This window comes from Megalops cyprinoides, chromosome 24, assembly GCF_013368585.1.
Source record: "Megalops cyprinoides isolate fMegCyp1 chromosome 24, fMegCyp1.pri, whole genome shotgun sequence".
NCBI classification, from domain to species: Eukaryota; Metazoa; Chordata; class Actinopteri; order Elopiformes; family Megalopidae; genus Megalops; species Megalops cyprinoides.
In genome coordinates this window covers 18,627,659-18,646,674 of record NC_050606.1, presented here as the reverse complement: position 1 = coordinate 18,646,674, position 19,016 = coordinate 18,627,659, and the positions used below count along the sequence as shown (strand labels likewise).

The following is a 19,016-nucleotide window of genomic DNA, read 5'->3' as shown; positions in this document are numbered from 1 at the left end:
GTTGAAGCTAAAATAGAAAGATGCATTTTATTTTTACATTAGTGTTTTGTGGTTACTCTGAGTTATGACAATATGAATGCTGCTGAAAGCATTCGTAAATGATAAGAAACCACAGGTTTCATATCCCTGAAGCCCCACTGATGGGCTGTATCTGTAGATTTCAGTATCACCCCTTGAAGAAAAAAACAAAAGCCACCCTGCTTCCCTTCAACACTGACCTCTGACCCTTGAGGTCACTGCCCACTCAGTGTCACTGGCAATCTGTAGACCACACCTCCTCTGACTCACAGACATTGAACAACACAACTCCACCAGATAAAGTGACTAGATTTAATAAATTAATATACATTTTTTCTTTAAAGATATACAATGCACATTCTCTTAATTTGTGTTTTCTTTAAGTGTCTTTTTTTGTCTATTTACACCTGTACAGTTGCCGGGCGGTGCTTAAAAGCGGGGTACAGACAGAAGACACCGGGGTGAGCCGTGGTGGAGGGGGGGGGGGGGGGGGGGGTGAAACGGGCGGTGTCTACGCTCAAGGGGAGCTGGCAGAGGAGGCGGAGCTGGATTTGCCCGCCTTGCGTTCATAGTTCACGAGTCTCTGGCCAACGAGGTACCTGGACGAAGAGAGAGAGCTTTGAGTACGTGCCAGTCTTGCGTATTGTGCGCTTAAATCATTCCAGGTAGCCAAAGTATCAACGCACACCGCAAAGTCAGTCATTTAGTGCTTTCACTCTAACTACAAATCATGTATGACATAAGTAAGAACAAACTCAGCAACATTACAATTTTATACTGTATTGCTACTATTGCACTATGTTGCAAACATTTTAACATTACGCTCAGATCATTCAGTAACCCATAAAAAATTCATACATATAGAAGTAGCCAAAAGACAGCAGTGTGTAAATACACAGCTGAACTGTGACAGACTGGGACAGACATGCAGTGTGCGGAGTGTCTGCGATGCAGCTGAGGGACGGGCCTCGGACGCAGAGGCGGGCGCTCACTTGTCGTTCTTGATGTGCTCATAGAGGCGCTTGAACTGCCGCACTTGGAAGGAGAGGATTCCCATGAGCACCACCACCATCAGGAGGAACGGATAGATGCGGCGCTGCACCAGGATCTGCATCTCCATGGTAACGCCTGTGGAGAGACGGCAGCGTGACGCAAGACCCCCACAGGCCGATTCCCTCTTACGCCATACACACACATACACACGCAGGTATATACATACACACTCAAACACAGACATGCATACTCACATATACGCTCAAACACACACTCATACATACGCACTCAGGCAAACACATTATTTATATACACAATCACACATGCACACTCACACACACGGGTGCTCACACGCACGCTCACCGACGATGGGGATGATCCCCGCGGCGATGCTGTAGGGCACAGAGAGGGACAGCAGCAGCACGCCCATCACGGGGGCGGCCAGCTTGCGGATTATGAAATGCAGGTCGATGTTGCGGATCCCGTTGGCGTACACCTGGGAGAGAGAGGGGGGGGGCACAGGGTAAAGAAACGCCGCCTCCCCACAAAGCCACCGACAACAGCCACGATGTCCCCGAGCAGACTGAGAACATGGTCCTTATACTCTACCGCTCTGAAAAGTACAGTCAGATCCTGCAAACAGCTTACATTTAACACTTTGATGTTATGTGCACAGATTAATCCAGCGGGATCAAACCCGAACCAACTGTATGTTACGCAACATAATGGAATAAGCAGAGACAGTCGACTGCATATTACTGCGTATCGGATAATGAAATAATCTGGCTGTCTTTATCCGATATGCTTTCGTATGGGCCTGGCTGCATTCCAAGTAGACAGTGAGACGTAAACACACCTGCTCGATCACCGTCTTCAGCCACCACTGCGGTCCCATGAGGGTGATGGCGGCGATGATTTTAGCGTGGAGAACTCCCAAAGCCCAGTCCTAAGGGATGAAGAGACACAGCACAGCCAATCACATCTCTCACTGAAAAAAACTTCAGCACAATCAAAACCGCTGTGACTGGTTCATATATAGGAGTCACTGATGTTGTGTATGCTCCACTCAGAGTGTGTGTATAAGGGGTCTGAGTTTGTAAGCACATGTACATGTGTCCATGTATGTATGTACACGCATGTGTGAGTATATGACTAATTTGTTAGGTATTAAGGATTTGAATGAATGAGTGAGTGCTTGTCAGAGTGAGTGAATGAGTGAGCGTGTATTGAAATGAGCGAGTGGGGGGGTTTGAATGTGTGAATGTGAGTTTGTCTGAGATTGAGCTTGTTCCACTGGCTCAGTGGCTGCGTGACCTTGTGACTGGGAGGGTGGGGTGGCGTGGAGTTGTCCGCACACACCTGCCAGGGGTAAAAGAGGGGCGTCTGGTCCAGGGGGACCCTCAGCGGAGCCACAATGACCAAATCAAACAGCAGGCCCAGTAGGAGAGGGATGACTCCAGCCAGCAACAGAGCCACAATCAGCGTCTTTATGATCTGCAAGAACAAGGTCACCCAAAGCATGACTCATAGGATAAATGTGCCCAAGATATTTTATTTTCCATAGATAACTAACTACCTAAAGAACTTACTACCTCACTACTAGCCTACAGTGCTTGCAGGAAATGGTCTTGGTGGTGCATTACCATGAGCGTCCACTCCTGGACCTTGAGGAGGATGACCCTGCGGCCCTGGGGCATCCAGGCCAGCAGCACGGTGATGGCGCGGATGGACAGCCAGCACACGTACAGGCCGCACGCCGCGGTGTACAGCTCGTGGATCTTGGCGCTGCCCGTCCAGAAGGACATCAACCACCGGCCGGCGAACACTGCCCAAAACCAAGGGGGCAGGAGTCAGACCCATGACCAGGGGAGGGGAGGGACCAATGGGTGGATGTTCACTGTGCTGGGGTCAGTGTGTAGGAAAACATCTCCTGGACTCACCTGGTAGCGTCAGGCACATCAGGCTAGCCAACAGCAGGGTAACACACATGAACACAATCAGCAACACAATCTACAAAAAAAAAAACAAAAAGAATGCAATGAAGTCAAGCACAAAAATTTTAAACACACAACCCATCATGAATAATAAATAGTTATTGTCTCACGATGTTGAGTACAACCCCTTCACACCGTTATGACAAATCCACTATGCCTAGAGAGGATCTAAACTGCTTGTATTTGATGAAGCTGGGTGCTGTGGCGAGCCAGCCAGGAGCGCCGGTGAGACAGGCCCCTCACCCTCAGCGGGAACCGTAGGGGCCGGTGGTAGGGCTGGAAGCCCACGGGGCCGGCCTGCTGCAGGATGGCCTGGTGGGCGGCATGCAGCCCCTCCGCCGCCGCCGGGGCCGGGGCCGGGGCCGCGTTGTTGTTGTTGTTGCGGGCCTGCGCGTTGTTGTTGTTGGCCGGCTGATTGCCGTTGTTGTCCGCCTCCTCCTGGTCTCCCAGCAGGTAGGAGTGCAGATCTCTGTTTGTGGGAGGAAAGAGATCTGGATTAGGGTGCTGCGAAAGCGAGGATCACCGCCTAGTTCTCAGTCACAGCAGAATTTAGGCCTCTTAATCTATGTTAGTAGGGGATTATTATTATTTAAAATGGTAGGGACTATTATCCATTCAGTTCCCTGCTGGGGCACGGCTGCTGTACCCTTGGGCAAGGTATGTAACCCACAATTGCCTCAGCATATATCCAGTTGTATAAATAGATAACATGTAAGAATTCTAACCTATGTAAGTGGCTCTGGATAAGTGTCTGCTAAATGTCAATAATGTAACGTAATGTATCCAGAGTGACTGGAAGGCTGTCATGGAGAGAGACATATAATGGACACAAAGATGCATGTGAAGCAATAGAAAGTGCATCGGGCAGGTTACTCACAGCAGGTAGCCTGCAGTTACAGTCCACGCCCTCACCAGTCCCTTCAGCCACTGCCGTGTGTGTCCCTGCTCCAGCAGTGCCGGCAGGACCACCTGCAGCAGCAGCAGCTCCAGGGACAGCTCGCTGACCGGGGCGTCGCTAAGGGGGGGCGGAGCACACAGCAGCAGCCAATCAGCAAACAGTCCTATTTGCATGACTTATCACCAAATGGTCACACCCCTTTGATGGTCCAAATGGTCAACCCTTTTCAGATATGGCTGCTTTATAAAAGTGGCCACGAAGGTGACAATGATAATGATAACCACCTATTTAAATCATCCAGTCAAACATTTAATGCATTATTAAAACACATTTTTATGCTTTCAAACAACAAATAAATTCAACATTTGTGTTCCAAAGTAGGGACTAGTGGTAATCCAGGGCCAAAATTCACATAATAAATATTTATCACATGCGTATGCACATTTGGAAATGTTTCACAGAAGGATTTTAAAGCAATTAAACAGCATAAAACACTGCAAAAAGAAACAGTCATCTTCACAGCTGGAATCACAGTATACTGCTAGAGCTAGTAGAAAGGAGAAGTATTCTGCCTTATATATAAATTAGTATTTTTTTGGTACAAGCAGGTTTCAAACTAATAAAGACATGAAAAAATTAATGAAAGGTGAATGAATTTACCTGTACAGCATGACATTGTAAGGAAGAAAGCTGGGTAAGACTTGCTTTATTATTCTAATGGGAAGCCACAGCATCAAAAGGACTATCGATCCAAATACCACCTGTAACAGGACAAGATAAAGGTAATCTCAGCATTGTCATCTGGTGCAGTTTTGTGCATGAGACAAGAAATGAGAATTTTCACGTACCACCGATAAAATGAATCGTCTCAGATGCCTGTATATGGGCAGATGGATCATTTCTTGGACCGGGTTAAAATCAGGATCGTTCAGGTTTCTTAGAAACCAGAGGACACCGGGCCTGAGAACCTGCAATATGGATAAACACATCACAACAACTGTCTTTCAGACTCTCAGCTGCTGCGTATTAAGATACACTTTAACATTAATATATACATATCACTTTGTTAACGTTAACAAAAACCTGCAAGAGTGTGGCAGAACACTGGCCTTTAGTATTGAGAGTCAAATCTGAGTAAGATATACATTTTCACTTCTTACATAGCAATTTGTTACTTTCACTGACTGGTGAACTCAACGTTCTGTCTGAGAAATGTTACAGTAACACTCCATTTAATAGGTTCACACAGCTAAGGTCAAACCACACTGCAGTCTGATTGAATAGAGGCCTTTGTCTGACATGTTTTTGTCCTTGACTCTGACCAGACATTTGACAGGCACTTAAGGTTCCCCTTAAAAATTAAGCCCTGGGAGATTTTTGTACCAGCCATGTATAAGACAAGCCTAAAGTCATGCAGGATGGCCTTTGCAATGTCCAAGGTCCTTTTCCCAGGGTTTCACATTCTATTAATAATTGAATCAAATGTTCTAGGATGCGTAAGAAAATAATTTACAAGCTCCTCTAAATATTTAAAATTGAATATAAAATTAAAATACATTCAAATGAAAAGGGTAAACTAGGCATCACTTTTGCAGAGAAATATATTGCAGTGTAAAATAAACATCAAGCATTTCTGAGTACAAACTGTGAGAACGACTTCATACAGATTCTATGCAACATTTCTTCATTAATTTTAGCAACCACCGCAATAATTAAGTTGTCAGCGAAGTAAAGCGGCAATATACACACTGAAACAATTTTTAACTCAGATTGACTAATTAGGTCACTTGATATAATCCAGGCAGACTGAAGGGAAGCCACAGAGTACCAATCAGACCAGATACACTATGTTAGGTGACATGAGGCATGGTTCCAGTATCCTACCTCTCGCAGCAGGAGAATGAAAGAGGCGAAGTAGAAGACGTAGACCATTCCCACGAGCCAGTGCAGGAACATGGTAGTGCCTGGAGCGGACTGGAAGCTCACCTCTCTGTCCTTCAGAGAGGCATCAAACATCTCCTACAAACAAACAATATACCTTCATCTTAAATACTATCCTCTTAAAGATGGTGGAACATCTTAGAATGCGTGCATTTCGAACAGCTGGTATGGTCTGATATTTCGGGCGTTTTCTCCCGACAGTCTCGGCAGATCTCTGTCCGTGCTCATTCCGTCTCGGTGCGATTAATCGGGTCTGAAGCGTATTGATTTATTCCGTGTTTAATATACCATACACCGCCCACTCTAACCGCTGTAATTCAGATTCAAACACAAGTGACTTACCAGGGAGCAAATGTCGAGCCACCAGCCACAAATGAGGGGGAAGACTCCAATCTCCACAACCACCAGCAGGGAAACCTGAGCCGTCAATTGGGATAAACTTACTTCTTTATAAAAACCAGCCACAGCTATCAGTTCTGCATTGCACTGAATTAGGATAAATGGGTAATAATATATATCTATATATATATACACTATTACCCATATATACCTCATATATAAACAGGAACTGGGTTTCCCCCTCTGGGAAAACTGATAAGAGTTACACGCATCCAGAATGTTTGTCATCTACTGAAGATCTCATTGAACCTAGAGTTCTAAAAGGATCTCAATCTGAAATTGTTTGTTCGCGCTGTAAATTATCCAGTGGCTGTCCAGGTGAGTGGTTACGCGTTACCCGAATGTTCATTCAATGCCGTGTTTGGCTGCTTCCGTTTTCCCCGCCCCTGCCCTGTTCCCATCAACTGACTGGTTAGCTTGGTGTCAGCTGACCCTGTTCTAAACTGCTGCCAGGCGGATATGCTTTGCAGATACGCTCGCAACGACTGGCAACGCAGCTGTGTGCAATCTTTACGCCCAAGGCTGACAGATTCTCATTCTTACTGTGGCTTCCTTTTTGAAATGGGCACATCTGTACACAAACTGTATTTTAGTCCCGTAAAACGTTATTTTTACCATTTTCCTGTACTGGTTGAATGCCACAGACATCTTTACACTGAGTATGAAATACTGTACAAATATAAATAAAGCAAAGCAAAAAGGGCATATTTAAAATTTAACATCTTTCATCAGTACTTCATATTCCTGACCCCATAAAATCATGGTAAAAACTGAAAACAGTCATTACAATGTTTTTTCTGTGATCATGGATTAGAACTGTGGAAACATAACAAAACCACAAGGTGTTGGTGCCACTCACTGAACTGATGTGATGTCCACACTGAGCAGCTAAAGATCCATGGATAAAGATGGATTTGAAGCATTTTTAACAAAATGTTTTACCTTTACCACAATGTAGCAAACTCCTAACAACCGCCGGGACCTCTGGAACCTGAGCAGAGCAGCCAGACCCTGGGTGGCATCATTAAGGAACACTGTGGTGCACATTAACATGGCTAACTACGCACTGCCTGGGGCGGCTCTACGGGAACATAAAGCCTAGCAGAAGCAATTAGCTGAATGTACCATGTGCTCAGAAATATAGCCAGCAAGGGTTGTTACTTCATACAATTACCCAGCTTCCTTGGGGCTGCTTTCCAAATGCCTTTCGGCTTTTCCACAAAACATTAAAATTTCATATTCCAATGAGAACCGAAATATCACAAACCATTTTCTCAGAGAACTTGCCTAGGTGTGCTATAAAAACCATTTCATCACTATAATGAAGACTCATATTGATATCTTTTTTTTCCCCTAATTCCTGTTAAATGTGTAAACCAATTAAAGGCTGTTGTGCATGACACATGTTCATGCACAAAGTCTGTGAGAGAAAGAAGTACAGTCAGCCTGCAGATAAACATACTACACCTTAATCAACCAATCAGATTAGTGCTGGATGAAATTTAGAGAAATGCAATTACCATTTTTCTATGTTTCGATGTGTCCTCCGACACAACCTACATCATGTTTCTCTTTCTGAAGTGCTGTCTCCTGGCAACATTCAGCAATTACTGTGTGATTACCGCACATCAGATGCAGCTAACAGGCACACTTTAACATCTGTTTATAGTGGAAAGAATGGAGTGTTACTAACACTGAAGGTGACACGCGCAGGTCTAGACTGTGTCTCAGTAGGATGTTAGCCGACATGATGAGCGTAGGAAGCCGAGGCACGTAAGGATACATGACACACTATCAGAGTGACGGCTAGGAGGATGTAGCCCACGATGGTCGTGATCAGGCCCTCAAAGTGCGAGGCCTGGACCTACAAAAGAAACGCATCATACAAGAAAAGATTGCTTCTTTGCAAAATTTAAATACATATATAGACATGTCCGCTCAGACACATGCCTCAGCATGGATCTGAGTGGGCCGAGGCCACAGCAGGAAAGCACATCCCACATCATTGCAGCCCTGACAGATCAGATTACTATGGAAACCATGCACCCCAATTTGACTCACTGAGACCAGGGTGAAGGATGATTTGTTAGAGCAAATCATACTCCTCCACTGCCCTGGAATTTTTTTCCACCCCCTCCCCCCCCCCCACACACACACACACACACACGCACACACACACACACACACACACACACACACACACACACACACACACACACACAATGAATGAGCAATGTGTGCCAGTACTTACATACTCTTCAAGGCCAAGTCCCACAACAGAGAAATGTCCGATATGATAAGGACAGAAAGCTGTTACAAAACAACAAACACCAATTAGTCATCGGTCTGGGAAGCACAATCAGTGTGAAGCTGTACTTAACTGTCCCACTTAACTTTAGCCAGGACTGCTCTCTCAAAACAATACATGCACTTTCCTTATTATTAACTACTATTTCTCATTTAATTACAACTCAAAATTATAGATTTAGAACCCAAAACTCTGTACCAGCAACATCAATAAGACTTTGTAAATGAACCTCAGGAAAACCATTTGGTTGTACACACCAAGGATCAACTAGCTCAATGGCTAGTTTATCGGTGCTTGGTATGTCTGACCAAACGCTTTCCTTTGGTTTTGTCTTCTGGTGGCAACCATGCTGGTTTTTAAGCAGGAATGAAATCCTTACGTACCAAACACCAGAATGAAGAGTGTATTCAGTGAGACTACCCAGAAAACATGCTCCTGCCAGAGAAAAAAATAATTTTTAAAAAAGGGATTTTTCACATAAACCGAGAGATAAACCAACAGTATATTTTTATAAAGGTCTCAGCACAGATCCAGCTGAAATTGAAGCTCGTAAGCATTAAGCAACTGTGTATCATCGAGCAAGGCCGAGAAATCCTCTCTACGGCAAAGGAATGTACACACCAGGAACACCAAGGAGCCATCGAGTCCAAGCATCTGCAAACAAACGAATAAGACACAGTAATTTCACCATGAACCACACATGGTCTGAAAAGATAATGGTCTGAAAGGGCAGCATGGCACTGTATCAGATTTCGCTCCAGGATTAGCGTGATCGCTCAGTACGTGTCCATGTTCTGGGAGCCATGGTGCTCAATGACGATAACAATGCTATCGCTTTCTGCTATTGAGATAATATAATACTGACCCTCTCCCACGTGAGCTCCTCTGCCGCTCGGTCCCATTCCAGCGCGTTCCAGTTCATGTCATCTGCAGGGGAGCAAAAGCGGCGCAAATTACCACCACTGGGGGGCGCCACATTTCCCGCTGTCTGCTAGGACAGAACAAGCCCTGCTCATGATTCTCGGCCCCAGAAATCTCTGAGCCAGAATTAGACCCGTGACGGCTCACAAAGTAGAATCTGATCTAGAATCTAGTGTTCAGTTCATCTGGTAGAACCTGATACTTGCAAAAAAAAAAAAAAAAAAAAAAGTGTTTGCATGTGTGTGTGGTTGCATGTCAGTACATGTCAGTACATGCATGTGTGCTTGGGAGTATGTGCATGGGTCCTACTGCTTGTGTGTGTGTGTGTGTGTGTGTGTGTGAGAGAGCGTGTTTTAGGGAGAGCCTCCCGGCTGTCACCACCTTGCCCTCCATTGTTGCCCTCTGCGGCGTCCTCAGCTCCAGCCTCGTCCTCCTCCTCGTTGTCCCCCTCCGCATTCTCCACGGGATCTGCTGGGGCGTCAGGGACGTCGGCCGCCGCCACGTCCTCGGGGGGCGGGACAGCGGGCGCCGGGGCGGGATGGTTTTCGCCCGCCTCATTGCCTGCCCCCGGGGCCTGACACAGACGGGGCGGTGTCACTGTCACACTCAACAGACCTCAGGTCAGCTCGCTCAACACGAATCCTAACCCCCAACCATTTACAGTACAATTCAGATTCTGATCTAGGATCAGCTGGGCCTCCCATCATCAGACTGACATGAGGAGATGCCATTTGAAGGGGCTTTCGACCTTTGACCACGACAACTCATTGTCCTTTATGTGAAATGTTACCCCTCTCCCAAAAACACACTTTCACATCATATATTGTGTAAGAATAGAAAAATGCAATACAGTTTTGGCTTTAATCTGTTACTCTAAGTTACCGCAGGACACCTTCCCTTCCAGTGGCTGGTGGGGTGGCGTTTTTTGAACGTGTATATGTTACCTCATTGGGCTGGGCGGCTGCGTTGGGAGGCTGCTGCAGGTTCTGCTCGAGCCACTGGGGGGCGCCACCGTGGACGATCTGCTCACGCAGCCACACCAGGCTGATGAACGCACACAGGGTGCAGGTGACCACAAAACAGCCCTGCAAACAGTCCGCTAGCAAGTTCTCTCTGCAACAGAGCGCACACACAAGGCCATGTCAAATTTATAAACATCTTTTTAGACCAAAATACTGTAGATACCTTTACCTGCTTTCAAGGCATTGAGGGGTTACTAGTGTTTCCTGTGCTATTCTGCCTTTGTGTGCCATCTGTATTGAGACTGGCTTGTGTACACGTCAAATTGTAATGCCCTTTCCCTGCTAACTGTCTTGTCAGGTCTCTCTTGAAAACGATGTTCCTAACCTCAAGAGATGGTCCTGGTTAAATAAATGTTAATAATAGTAATGTCCACCACAAGCTACTGCACCCATTCAGAGGTCTGTTACCCCCCCCAGCCATTACATCTCTACAGGGTATAACATACTTCAGCTCAAGCATTTTTAAAGACGTCCCTTTTCTAACCATGTTGACAAATGAAGTCTATTATGCTCAGCAAAAAAAAAAATGAACCAAGACAAGGAAATAGCATCTGAAATGATGAGAAGCAATTCGGAGTGACAGTAAAACATTCCCTTCTTCAGAGCTGCAGAGAAGATTTTGACAGAGGAGCCTGCAGTGCTGAATATGCCTCAGTATTTTTAGTTCTTCTATGAGTTGGATGCACGTCTATTGTTTTGTTCATTCACTGACCTCTTATAGTTAGCTGCGCTTCGAAATTTGGCTCCAGCCATCAAATATTTAATACCATAGTTTCAACAGTATATATTTTCTTTCATTATCCTAACACTCCCTGAAATACCTATTTGATTCATTGACTTTTTTGAACAAAAATGCTTTGCAGTGGCTTTTATAATTGGATAATAAGGTTATCAATCTGTTAATACAATCAGATGCCGGTAACTGCTCGTTCAAATAAAAATATCGAGCAGCTGCAGGCTGAAGCACAACAGCAGAAGCATGTTATGTCGGCCTTCTGCTGCTTCTCCCAAATGCGATCAATAAAATTGTCGCAAGCCAAATGCCATACATTGTTGACTGATTTGCCAAAAGAGACTCTGCATCTGCTGTTTTTAGCAGCTTTGCACAAATGTGCACCATGTCGGAGTTCGACATCACAAAGACGATCACACTTTAGCCTTGTTTTCAATTACCTCTCCCTCCATTCTGCTGTTGTGTGTTTAATGCCTGCTTTTGTTTCCTCGCTTTTTGAAAACTTGAAGTGCATATTAGTGACTACCGTACCTGACAAATTATTTTCTATTTCTCAAACTCCCACACTTCCTTTTTGACACTGCGGAATCCAGCTGGGTAAAAGCCACCAAAGTGCTAAGTGCTACAAACCTGTCGCCAAGTACTTTCTGACCTGTTAGCGCTGTTGAAATAACTGTCATGAATGATTCATGCTCAACTGAGTAGTAGAGTTCTGTCAGGGACCCTGCAGGGCGAAAGCATTTTGTCACATGGAACTGCAGCCCGTCCCAGGCTGATACGTGCAGGAGCCCTCTCTGTTCCGCGTTTCAGAGCGTGTCAAATCAAACTGTGAGCACTACAAAAGGCAGATTCAGCTTTACTCAGCTCTCCCGCTTTTAATTATTTAAGCAAAAGAATCGAATTTTGACTAGTCACAGGAGTGGTGCTGAACACAGCAGCACCGAAGAGCTGCCTGACAGTGGTTGGGGGTGGGAAGAGTTCCGGAGGGCTGTGGAAGAGGGGGCAGTGTGCGCGTGGGATTGTGTGTGTGTGTGTGTGGCTTACGTTGACAGCATATCCAGAGGCAGGGTCAGGAGAGAGCTCACAGAGCCAGTAAATAGACACTTATAGATGCGACCTGTCAGGAAAAAAAAAAAAACCATGAACAAAAAGAATAAAGCAGGAAGGCTTTGTGAAACCCAAAAATGGGTGGACCTATCATGTCTCACTGATTTAAACCAATCAGAGTGTCTCAGTTCAGACATAAAGGTCTTTTGATTGGCTACGAGTGGTTACAATTGGATACAAATCAGCTATCAACAAACACGTGGTAATTCGACCCCTTCATTTAATCATTCCCCATTTCACTTGGATGATGGTCTATTCATTTACAGTTTTTCTGGTAGTGTCCACTATGAATCAGGCACTAAATGAAAATGAAAGCCAAGCACAAACGCAGCTGGCTCTTTAGGCTCGGCTGTAACTGTTTGGCAAGTCCAACTAAACACTTTCACTGAGGGACAGACCTCTCTAGCTTACCATCTTTTACTCTGTCTGATCCTCATGCTACATTTCCCCTCCAGCAAATTAACAGGGAATGGACACTTGATCTGCTGCAGGGGAGTCTAAAATCATTTTCAGGAACTCAGTGTGCCCCTACAATATGTTCAAGTGGCTCTGATGGACGGCTTATACATTTTTAAAGGGATGTTCAGGCATGTTATGCTGTCATCAAATAGTCAGTGGTCTCTTCAGCACGGTTCGTCTGCCCCCGCTCCTGAGCGTTCAGGGCAAGGATATTCAATCCATACAGAGATGGCAATGCATTCTGGGATTTGTATGAGACTTCACTAGACTACAAAGCTGTGAAGTCTTAAATGGTACTATGTGGTTTTGTCGCATTCTGAAAATGAATAGCTGCTTTTCTCTGTGAATTCCTGCCGGGTTAAAGGTGAGGAACGGCACGCAGGTGTATATAACTATCCTTTTGAGAGCTCTGGCTTTTCGGAATAAGCTGGGCTGTACTTACAAGCTGTGAGAGGTACCACTCCCAGCCAGGCAAAGGCCACCAGCGTGTAGTGGAACCAGTATCGGATGGCCGTGCCAATACTGGTCACCAGACCTGCGAATATGTCCTGGACCGGGAGCCGAGAAGGCATGTCTGGAGAGTAAACTGCAGAGGGGGAAGGGACACAGAGATGTGGCTTCAAATTATTACCTACAATGCCTACAATGCAATATCTTAGACAAACTCACAAGGCAGGGTGTATGCCATTTAAGAACAGGCCATTCAGACCAGCTAGGCTTGTCATTCTGCCTGTAGTCTAGAGTGTATCTAGGACTTTGTCAAGCTTGGTCTTAAATCAGTCCTAGGTCTCAGCCTCCACTGTTAATCTCGATAAGATGCTACTCCATGTATTAGTTCCACTCTAAGGGGAAAAACACTCCCAAGTATTATGATCTTAGCATATCATATCATAACTTGGACATATCTTAATGCCTAGTACCAAATGCCTGACAACTCCAGTCTCTGAGAAAAACTTAGGAATAGTGTGTTATGCAACTCTTTCAGGTTACATTTAGGCACAATGAGTGCGGGACAGTGCACTCCCCCTGTAAGAATCACATCCACCCAGGAAAACGTGATTCTTAGTTCCAAGCGACAGCATTCAATGGATGTTTGTGTTTTAAATGTCTGTCTTTATTCATACAGAAAAGTTCCACTCATTCTGAGAGCCAGCCAAGTCCCATAGCTCAGACAGCCTTGAAACTGGCTCTGAATAAGAATGTTCGGCAAATAAATATTAATAGTCATTGGAAGCTTCCCAACTGTAAATGCAAGAGCAGCTTGCATTCTTTTCTCATCTGAATCACACACACGGCAGAGTTGGTTCCAGCAGACCTTTGAGAACAGTATGTAAGGACTGCGAGTCTTCATGCTTTCCGGAGAAATTACTTTGAGAGAACATGCTGACCGAGAGATGTTGCATAAAAGTCATGTGACTGCGACAGTCGCAAAAAGTCTCCATGCGACGTAACGGGGCGTGGAGGAGGAAAACGCCACCGAAAATACAGCCGGCGCATGAATTCAAAGCAGTCATGGGGGCCAGCATGAAAATCCACACTACTGTGGTATACAACAGCACACAGCTTACGAGCACAGGGCTGTGTAATGAGATGGAGTTTCTGTACTTACTTGGTGTGAAAGCAAATCGATGCTTGCATAATTCGCAGTATTCCTTCCTGCTGTGTTTCAGCCACTGAACCAAGCTGCAAAACACAAGGTGGTTAAGTGATTACAGTGCGATTCCACATGCGCAGCAATGAGCAAATAGCCGTTTCACTTCCTGGGGGCAACACAGTCTTACATTTTTAGCTCTCTTGCAAGGAAAGGGACCTGGGGGGGTATTACAGACAGATAAACATGTATAGCATGCTACACAATCCTGTTTGGCAGTCTGTCTGCGACTTGGACGAATCAAAGCAGGAACAGCTTTCTACCACTTTTTTTTTCCTCTGAAACCATCCAGGGTGTTTTGTTACCAAAGAAAGTAGCACATCTTGCACTATGTGGGAGGACAATGTAATTCCATGCTGAACAATCCAATACTCAGCGCTGACACCAGCCTCTCAGGTGAGAGGTGAATCGCCGTCTTGTGAACAGATGACTGAAAAGAAAGCCCCAGCCAATCAGAACCCAGAATTAACCCTTTATCAATGTGCATAGAACACAAGATTTTCCCCCAGAGTCTCTCATCGGGCGCTTTGTACTTCTCTCCGCCCAGCATTTGGGCTGTTAATATTTTAGGAGGAACCGTAAACTGAGCGTGCAAACGGGGGCAGAGACCAACCAGATCAATTTACATGGCACACACCCTTCATTACACCTCTTCACAACACAGCGCATAGTTTCCACACTGCTCCAAGCCGGCCAAATCAGTCTCTACACACATGTAGGGAGGAAACTGGCTCAGCGGTTTTCGACTAAGCAGCACTGACTCTCCCCTTTTAGTTGAGTAATTAGCGCAAATGGATACCACACAGAGGCAGTGACATTCCACATATACACAGGAATATACCATACCCCACACACACACACACACACACACACACATACATACATGAACTTACCATTCTTGGTGGATGAATTTTATACTGCCAGTGCAGACACAGGGGTGATAGAGGGGCTTGTCTGGGGTCCCTTCCGACCGACACACCCTGCATATATCCGCTGAAAGAGACAAGGGCAGGAATCAGACAACTCCCTTACAGCACAGAGCATGAACAGCAAGTATAGCCAGATTAAGACAGCTTCCACAGTGTAGCTCTGCAAGCACACCACAGACAAGCAAAACTTAAAACACCTGTCTCGCACCTTGGACTTCCAGGCACTGAAAACAGCACCTGCTGTTACTGAAAGGGGGATCCACTGTTGTGAAGAACATTCAGGAAGACACAAAATAAAATTTGGGAGAAAGGAGTCAAGCAAAGCATTACCAGAAATGACAGCAAAATAAACAGTATGCAAAAAAGCAATTAAAAATAAACTGGGAGACCCACTTGATTACAAAACCAGTTGTTTCATGGGACAGACCTCTACACCTGTAGTAAAGCGCAATGCAGGTGTAACTACATGCGCCCAACTCAATGAGGTATGTTGCCAGCAAACAGTATTTTAGCATATGACAATACCCGTCTGTCCAATAACAAGCATGCAGGGTGTGCATTACCGATGGGGGGTGGGGGTGTGTGTTGACATACTAAACAGTTACTAAGAAATGATTTTTTTTTCCATTCAGCACAAAAGTTAGACAACACAATGCAATAGAAACTCTGAGTAACCGTGTTATGTTTTCCCTTGGCAGGTGTTCGAGCGGAGTGGCAGGATGTCATATCATACCGCTGTTTATCACGCAGAACGCGGGGAAAGTAACGTGACACGAGCAGCCACCCCATCTCTTATGGGAAATAGCGACTAACGACCCACACTAACATACGTGACCCAACACATCGACACGTTACATGTATTCAAATTAGTGATATAATCAAGCATTCGAGTTGATTAAGACTTATTCCTCGAGTATAGTACAACTAGCTGGACACGTACCGTAATCATGTTTAACTGAGCTGGACAGAATTTTTCAAGGTTGAGCCATTAAACAAAATATATTGAGCTAAAATGTGCACTTATATTAGCAGAAACTGTGAATATTGAGCAGACAAAATACAGACATGTCAACGAAGAATCAGCACAATCAGTTCTGTGATGAATTAAAACCAGCACGCAAGTGGAGTCCCCGGGACCAGGGCTGTGAAACTCTGAGCTAGCTAGCAATCTAACATCTGTTAAATGGGTTCCCCAAGATTTTCTCGTTCATTTACCTCGTCAACCTAGATAACGTTAGTTAGCGTTGCTAGCCAGCTGACAATTTTAGTCATGTGAAACTAATTTCAAATAGTGTTAAAAAACTGAAAAGCGTTAGCTAACTACCGTTAACTAGTAATTTTACATTCCAAATGTGTTGAGTGAAGCTAGGTGGAGACCACATTGAGTATATTTTACAATTTACAATTTTGCTAACAAACGTTAAGTATTGTAGCGAAACCCCACCACACTGCTTAGTGATAACCCATCTACACGTTTGCTAATGATCACTGAAATTCTAGATCAATCTATCAGTCCAGCTTCCAAGTCAACGGGAAGCCTACCTTGCTAGCTAATCTTATGCATCACTAGATAATGTTAGATAGTCATCACCGGAAAGATAACATTCGATGTTCCTTAAATTGTGTAGTTAAGAGAACTGAAAGCTTGACTGAATCCTGAATTGCAGTTACTCTACTGGTACACTCGCTACCGTTATGCGAATTGGTCCCCAATACTGAAGCTGCCGCTGGCTAGCTGCCCAGTTTAGCAAAGGTTGGCTAACTGAAAGACGGCACGCCTCTGCACTGGTCAAATGTTTGCTAGCAGTATTTTCTGCTGAATAAAATATGGATCGTTTACACTACCTTCCTCCGCGGTGTCCATCTTGAATGGTGACGCACCGTCGCAGCTAGCTAACTTGGCTAACTACAGTCAACACATCAGTACACCGTGGAAAAGGGTTCAGACAGCTGCATGAAAAAACGCATGTATTCTTAAACTGGTGATCCGTTTAAAACCACTTCTTCAGCATGTCACACTGATTGCGTTTTAACTATGATCGCCCCGGCGCCTGGGGGACAATATCTATTTATTCGATGCGATTCATCATTAGCTCGTTTACTAGCAAGCAAATGTGCAGTCTAACCATCAACACAACACCGGGCTGGTATCACACCAGACCTTTGCCGCAACAGTACTAGGTGCTCTCGCCCAGATTATCTGGATGGGATGGACTGAAATGGGCGTGAGTTCACATTCCCGGAAGTCAAACGGAATTGGCTGTACGATTCTCGGTTTTAACTGGTGAGCTCCCTGTCAATCAAAAGAATAGACTGAGAGGTGATCGGTTTTGACTGGTCCAGCCTTCAGTCAATCAAAAGCGGCCGGGCGTTTTCTACCCACCTCATTCTCCAGCGTTGCAAACTTAATCACAAAATCATAGATTTGGGGAATTTTATATTTAATTGGCGAGGCAAGGGAAAAGAAGAATTAATAGGAGAACACAGTTATGTATTTTCAGTCAGAGATTTAACCACTACTTATGAAAAATTCACATGGTCTGAAAAGACATAGTCTAGTTAATTAAAAAAGCTTCTGGTACGTCTTTCTTGACAATGCGAAGGTTGTGGAGGTAAGCAAGGACATCAGTTACAATGGGAAAATCAGTATCCCTCACACATTCCACATCATCCACTTGCTCAGTTTTGGAGAATAAAACGCCAAAGAAATAAAACATCTACAGACAATTAGCTTGCTATGATGCAGTCAAAATAGAGAAGCTCACCCCAGGACCACTACTGACTGGATACCTCATAAAGTACTGGAGTGAGACAAAAACCATACGGCCATTGCATATCAATTCGACTCATTTTGGCTCATGGTTGTTACTTTTTGGTGGGTTGAGACCTGGGTAAAAAATCTGTGACGCCACACAATGGGGGATAAACGTCCAACTTCGCAACCTGGTCATGTGCCAGCCCGATAATATCGGAGGTTGCCATCGACCCAGGCGTCTAGTCAGTCACATTTGTTTTAAAATGTTGGCCTCCATGTGGCTAAATGTGGCTTATAACCCACGAATGCCATATACTGTTTATCAGTTTTTGGATAAAGTTGTAGTTCTTATCCTGATAATGAGCCTAGTGTAGGTTAGCGATGCTACTCATGATTAGCTACAGTTAGCCTTCTTACTTTACGTATGCCGTTCGGTACTCCTCCGGATAGCTGGATAGCTAGCTAGCTAGCTAACTACTACCTCTGGGAATAGATTAAATATCAGTTTATTCCACCCTAAATCAAACCTGAACCATGAGCTGTGCCAAAAATGTGAGCTAGCTATATCTGCAACAAGGGTGAGACCAGAAAATTAAACGTTACCTACGTGCCACGACAGTTACGAGCGGAAGCAATTATGAAGTGTAATTAAGTTAGCCAGCTAACCTAAGGTTTTGTGCACCTGCTTCAGACAGCCAAAAATACGTCGTCATACACACAGATAATCCTACCATCCTTTCTTAACTGTACAGATTTAAAAAAAATACAGTAAGACTGCATGATTGAAAAAGGGTAGATTTATGGCGTAAGTATCGGCGCCGTGGCTTAGTTGGTTAAAGCGCCTGTCTAGTAAACAGGAGATCCTGGGTTCGAATCCCAGCGGTGCCT

The 19,016-nt window shown here is 44.8% G+C and overlaps 1 protein-coding gene and 1 non-coding gene across 3 annotated transcripts; one reads left to right on the top strand and one right to left on the bottom strand.

The window, feature by feature from the left end:
* Window positions 1-511: 511 nt before the first annotated feature.
* LOC118770990 (E3 ubiquitin-protein ligase MARCHF6-like) lies at window positions 512-17,573 on the bottom strand. Of its 2 annotated transcripts, XM_036518811.1 has the most exons (27): window positions 17,219-17,573; window positions 15,582-15,635; window positions 15,338-15,437; window positions 14,403-14,476; window positions 13,236-13,379; window positions 12,272-12,344; window positions 10,417-10,585; window positions 9,854-10,046; window positions 9,417-9,478; window positions 9,173-9,205; window positions 8,935-8,986; window positions 8,495-8,553; window positions 8,027-8,107; window positions 7,186-7,254; window positions 6,187-6,261; window positions 5,788-5,922; window positions 4,752-4,871; window positions 4,564-4,664; window positions 3,883-4,020; window positions 3,249-3,474; window positions 2,952-3,021; window positions 2,655-2,836; window positions 2,371-2,505; window positions 1,868-1,957; window positions 1,375-1,507; window positions 1,011-1,146; window positions 512-617 (listed from the first exon to the last, which is right to left on the bottom strand). In XM_036518811.1, the coding sequence occupies exons 1-27, from the start codon at window positions 17,235-17,237 to the stop codon at window positions 536-538; spliced, it is 2,805 nt and encodes a 934-aa protein (XP_036374704.1). In that variant the 5' UTR covers window positions 17,238-17,573; the 3' UTR covers window positions 512-535. The 2 variants fall into 2 exon arrangements, with proteins under 2 accessions (XP_036374704.1, XP_036374705.1); XM_036518812.1 differs by lacking the exon at window positions 15,582-15,635.
* A 1,369-nt stretch (window positions 17,574-18,942) lies between these two features.
* Window positions 18,943-19,016, top strand: trnat-agu. The gene has a single exon. It is a non-coding gene; the product is annotated as a tRNA-Thr (tRNA).

What these genes read in the sequence shown, in the direction of transcription:
- LOC118770990 (XM_036518811.1), bottom strand. An exon ending in AAATTCATCCACCAAGAATG is followed by an intron (nt 14,477 to 15,337) that starts GTAAGTTCATGT and finishes TGTGTTTTGCAG; the next exon opens with CTTGGTTCAGTGGCTGAAAC. An exon ending in TCATTCTCCTGCTGCGAGAG is followed by an intron (nt 4,872 to 5,787) that starts GTAGGATACTGG and finishes TCCATATTGCAG; the next exon opens with GTTCTCAGGCCCGGTGTCCT.